Source organism: Populus nigra, chromosome 2 (assembly GCF_951802175.1).
Source record: "Populus nigra chromosome 2, ddPopNigr1.1, whole genome shotgun sequence".
NCBI classification, from domain to species: domain Eukaryota; kingdom Viridiplantae; phylum Streptophyta; class Magnoliopsida; order Malpighiales; family Salicaceae; genus Populus; species Populus nigra.
Window position 1 is genome coordinate 27,339,460 of NC_084853.1, and position 5,667 is coordinate 27,345,126.

The 5,667-nt window shown below is 42.7% G+C and overlaps 1 protein-coding gene across 1 annotated transcript; it reads left to right on the plus strand.

The window, feature by feature from the left end:
- Positions 1-711: 711 nt before the first annotated feature.
- LOC133682902 (uncharacterized) lies at positions 712-1,632 on the plus strand. Its single transcript, XM_062106445.1, has one exon. The coding sequence runs from the start codon at positions 712-714 to the stop codon at positions 1,630-1,632; it is 921 nt and encodes a 306-aa protein (XP_061962429.1).
- The last annotated feature ends 4,035 nt before the right edge of the window (positions 1,633-5,667 follow it).

Here is a 5,667-nt window from a genome sequence, read left to right on the forward strand (position 1 = left end):
CACTGTAGAACGCATGGAAAAGGAGCCATGAGATGTTGCATCCCTATGTTGTATTTATGGATTATCAGTCATATCGAAACACCAAGGGACATTTTTAACAACTTTTGGTGGTTTGACCTGCGACCGTTAAAGGTTACCATGGATGAGACTTGGAAGAATTGGGATGAGAAAGCATGGATAGATAAATATGCAGCATTGCCAAGGAGCAACTTCAAATGGAAAGCACCATGGATGAACGTCATCTGCACAATGAGCTGTGGAAACAAGATATGGGTTCCTTTGATTGGTGTAACCGGGTACATCAGCTACGCCCCCGCCCTCGTAACAAGGCAGTTGGGTGGAATGCAGTATGCACCAAGAACTCTGGGTTTAGCTGATTTCGTCGGTTTATTCAAACACCAACCTTTCCTCGAGGAGATGGAACTTATCCGACAAGATTGGGAAAGACCCCTGATGGTAAAAAGGCAAGAAGGGAGCACATTTGAAACATCATTCAGCCAGAACTATAGAGTTTGGAGGAACAAAGAGCTTTTTGAAGTGAAGGGTTTCTCAATACCAAAACATCCAGAATCCACAATAGAGCAACAAAAAAGGAAAAGGACTGATATTGAGGAAGAGTTGAGAAAGTAGCTAGAACAATGTAGAATTGATCTCAGCAAGAGCAAAGGGCAGCAACAACTGTTAGAAAATCAATTAGAAGAAGAAAACACGATGAGGGTTTACTTGAACCAGCAGTTGGAAAAACAGGATAAGCAATTAACATCCTTAAAGGAATGGCTGAAAAGGGCCGAGGTAGCTGAAGAAATAGCAAAAGCGGTTCAGGCTGAGTTAAGGAATCAAATAACTGAGTATGATAAGCTGTTTAACAAGAACGGGCTCACACAAAAAGAGTTGGCTAAGGTTAAGAGATCAACCAAAGGCAAGATGAGTGTCGATAAAGAGATGGTGGATTCCTTGAAGAAAGAAATGAGCATTCTTTTAAAGAAAGTGGAAGTTGAAAAGGAGAAGAATCGGCTAGCCCATCTCGACATAGAAGAGGAAAGAAGGATCAAAGCTCAATACATGATGCAACTAGAGGAAGAGAGAAGTTCAAGAAAGGCTGCAGAGTCTGATATGAGAGATTACCAGAAGAGAGCCGAGTCTTCGAAAGGAAGGATGATGGCTTTACAATCGAAGATCGAGATACGAGAAGAAGAGTTAAAAGAGATGAGCAGCCATTACTTCGAGATGGAAGAGGAGCTCAGTAAGGCTAAGCAAGAGCGTCAAGAATGTCAAGACTACATGGACAACTTTACAGTTCAAATTAACTCCAAAATAGCCGAGCTGGATATCGAAAAGGAAGAACTACAGAGGGTAAGGGATAAGTTGGCCCGGTCGGAGGATATGGTTCGAGTGTTGGAAAGAAGTAATGAAGCCCTAGGAGCCAGCAACGAAGTGATAATTGCAGATAACACCGTGTTCCATGATAAGATAAGGCACATAACGAAGCAGGTCGAGCAAGCAGCCCGTTATGCAGAAAGATTGCAACAACAAGCAATCCAAGTTGGAAATGATGCTTCAAAGTATTGGGAATACATGGCGGCCATCACATGTTTTATTGGGGACTTAGCTAATAGGGGAAACACCTTTTAAAGGGTAACAATGTATAACGCCCTGTTTGGTAATCATTGTATGAACGACTTTTATTTATAAGAAGGTCATGACCTATCTTTCTTTCTAAATGTGTTTTGGTAAGCTACTATGATAAAGAACTTGGCAAACCCTCCTTTACAGTAATCGGGTCAACTCAGAAATCTTGCCTAAAGGATTACGAAAGTCATGAGTCGGCTCTAAAATATACATTGTATGAGCATCATATTTTCATCACGCATTTGTTTTTAATTTATCATAGGCATTCCAGATCGTGAAACATAGGCCCCACATCCAAAGTCCACAACACCCGGTTTAGAGCAAGAATGGAGAACGAAAAAAGAGCTCACTTAGAGTCACATTATCAGACCGAGTTGGAGTCCGTAAAAAATGAAGTTTCTCGGCTAACCGACTTACTCGAGCAGCTTTTAAGAGCTAAGAATGGGGAGGGAACATCAACACAACAGCTTGAAGGAGCGCCAGCAGCTCACATCCCTCAAGCATCTCAAAACCAGGGGGCAAACTCGGCCAATGGACAACATTTTGTGCCTATCACCCCTATCCAGCCAACTCACGCTCCAATCACTATGGACTTAACAATTGAGGGAGTCCCGGATAATAGATCTCCCAGTTTGATAGACCAAGACAAGCTATTTGCTCTGGAAGAAAGATTAAGGGCAGTTGAGGGTAATGATTGGTTTGACCCTATGCGAGCAGCCGAAGTATGTTTGGTACCAAACATCGTGGTGCCAAAAGATTTCCGGATACTAGAATTCATTAAGTATACCGGTTTGGAATGCCCAAACACTCACCTTCGATCCTACTGCAACAAAATGGCGGAAGTAATCCGTGATGATAAATTGCTAATCTATTTCTTTCAAGATAGCCTAGCAGGATCCGCTTTAAGCTGGTACATGAGGTTAGATAGCATCAGGATCAAGAGCTTGAGAGATTTGGTGGAGGCTTTCCTTAAACAGTACAAGTTTAACCTGAAAATTGCTCCAGATCGGACAAGTCTAATGCCAATGGAGAAGAGGAGCCAAGAGTCAGTAAGGGCCTATGCACAAAGGTGGAGGGATGAGGCAATGCATGTCCAACCCCCTTTGATAGAAACAGAGATGGTGAACTTGTTTGCTAATACCTTCAAGGCACCTTATTATGAGCACCTAATGGGTAGTTCCTCTCAACATTTCTATGATGCGGTACACATAGCTGAAAGGATAGAGCAAGGGATTAAAGCTGGGCGTATAGCGATGCCAGTGGAAAAAAAAGGTTTTATTAGAAGAAAGAGAGAAGGCGATATTAACAACTTGGAAGGCGGGTATAGGGGCAAGAAAGTAGATTCCCATAATCCACAAGTACCTACCTCTCAATTCTCACACATGAACTTTAACCAATCTTTTTTTCCTAATCGAACAAATAACCAGTCAAACAACCAAAATCACTACCAAAGACCCCATACAAGATACCCTTCAGAACAACTGCCGCCACTACCCATGCCTTTGAAGGACATGTACGCCAAACTGTTGAGCATTGGGCACATAGCTCCTATCCCTACACTACCATTACAACCACCATTCCCAATTTGGTACAAGCCCGAGTTGACTTGTGAGTACCACGCGGGTAATCCTGGGCATGGGATTGAAACCTGTTACGCTTTCAAGAAAAGATTATTGGAGCTTATTAAGATAGGATGGGTATCCTTTGAAGACAAGCCCAATGTTAATTCAAACTCGTTGCCTAAACATGCCTCAAGTAGTAGTGGAATAGGCATGATAGAAGTTGGAAATCAATGCAAGGTGTTGAAGGTGTCTATGGAAAAGATGTACGATATGTTAGTACGATCAGGATTTCTAAAGGTAAATGTGGAAAGTCATTCGGAGGGAGGTGGTTATTGTGAGTTCCATGGAAGAGATGGACACCATATTGAGGATTGCATCGAGTTTTGCGAAAAGATTGCAAAAATGTTAAAAATGGGGCAATTGAGAATTGAACCCATGGAGAGCAGGGGTGAGGTGAGTATGATGGAAGGTCAAGATGAGATGACAGGAGTATGCAAGGTCCAACAAACAGCTAATGGGCCCCCAAGGCTAATCTTGGTTAAACCGTCCTACACAAAAGGGAATCACAATGCCATGCACTACAAACGGTTATGCCTCCAACGTTCAAACTCCACTTCCTTTGTTCCAAACTGAGATTAGTGGTTTGACTCGGAGTGGTCGTTGCTTTACGCCCGAGGAGTTGAGGAAGGCAAAGGGCAAAGAAGTAGTAGATCTTGACAAAGCACTAGAAGTTAATAAGCCGGTAACAGAAGAGGAGTCGAATGAATTCTTGAAGTTGATCAAGCATAGCGAATATTGCATAGTAGATCAACTAAAGAAGACTCCAGCTAAGATCTCCCTTATGTCCTTGATACTCAGCTCTGAGCCGCATCGAAACACCTTGCAAAAGGTATTGAATGAGGCATATGTACCCCAAGACATTGAACATAAAACTATGGAGCATCTGGTGGGGAGGATCCATGCAACTAATTACCTGTACTTCACGGCTGATGAGCTTGATGCTGAAGGTACCGGACATAACAAGCCCTTATACATTACGGTTAGGTGCAAGGACTGCCTCATAGGAAAGGTACTCATTGATAATGGCTCGGCCCTTAACGTATTGCCAAAGCACATTCTGGAAGAAATGCCGATCGATGAATCCCATATAAAGCCGAGTACTATGATGGCCAAAGCGTATGATGGCTCACCTAGGCCAATAATTAGGGCTTTAGAAATGGAGCTATATGTGGGACCACAAATGTTCCTAGTAACACTTCAGGTTATGGATATTCACCCTTCCTATAGTATGTTGTTAGGAAGACCTTGGATTCATGCAGCGGGGGCAATAGCTTCGTCATTACACCAATGCCTGAAGTATATCATGAATGGGATGTTGGTAACTGTCAAGGCCAAGGAGACAGTATCCATGATAAAGAATATGGCTGTGCCTTTTATCGAAGCAGATGATTGCAAGGATAACAATATCCATGCCTTTGAGATTGTGAACACTGATTGGGTGCCGGAGAACACAGTGCTAAGAAGGCCAAGGATATCAGAAGCAGCAAGGATGGCAAGTCTATGCTTCTTGGACCGCGGGATCCCATTTCAGTGGATACCAGAAGGTGTTAATTCGGCAAAGATAACATGTGTTGATCAAAGATTTGGGCTAGGATATAAACCTAACAAGGAGGATCATCGGTGGGATGCTGGTCGGAGAAGGGAAAGAAGAATAACTAGAATTGAAGGAAGGGAGCGTGAAGAAGAAAAGCTAGAAATCCCTCCCCTTAGCGTGTCATTCCCAAAAGCTGCATACATAATACAACATGATAAAGAAGCTGAAAGCCTTGATCAAGAGCTGTCAAACATGAGCATAAATACCTTGGGGGAAAACAAGGTGGAAGGAGGTGACATGAAGACAGTAGCGAGAAAGGGAGACGAAACACTGCCACAACTGACGGTCTACACCCTAGAAGGAGTCTCCGCCAAGACCTTTGTGCGCAAGTTGGCTCAGGGCGAGAAGTTTCAGAACTTGGTGATCCAAGAAGCTCCAGTAGTTTTCAAAATGTAAACCCACTTTGGTTGTCTTAACATGCTTTTGTCATTGCTTTGGTTTGCTTTTATTTTCTCTAGTCGACAATCAAGGCTCAATTGTCAGCTAGATTTCGTGTTTGTCATGGAGCTTACCTTTTCCTTTAAATAAATTGTGAGATCATGCATTTTTCACAAATTGCCTTCTTTTTTATGCATTTACACCAAACACTTCCCGCTTTCAGGAATCCTGAAAGCGGATCTCCTACAACATCACATACATTTAGCATCAAGAATAAATGGCCAAACTTGAACGAGCATGTGATAGCTATGGAAGAAGAAGAGTGGGATGAAAGCAATATTAGTAAATTCACCAGGCTAGTAGAACAACAGGAACAGACTTGGAAGCCTATCACCGAGGAACTCGAAACCATCAATGTGGGCAGTGATCAGCTTAAGAAAGAGT

Excerpts from the sequence above, each read along its gene's own strand:
- LOC133682902 (XM_062106445.1), top strand. The coding sequence starts at position 712 with ATGAGGGTTTACTTGAACCAGCAGTTGGAAAAACAGGATAAGCAATTA.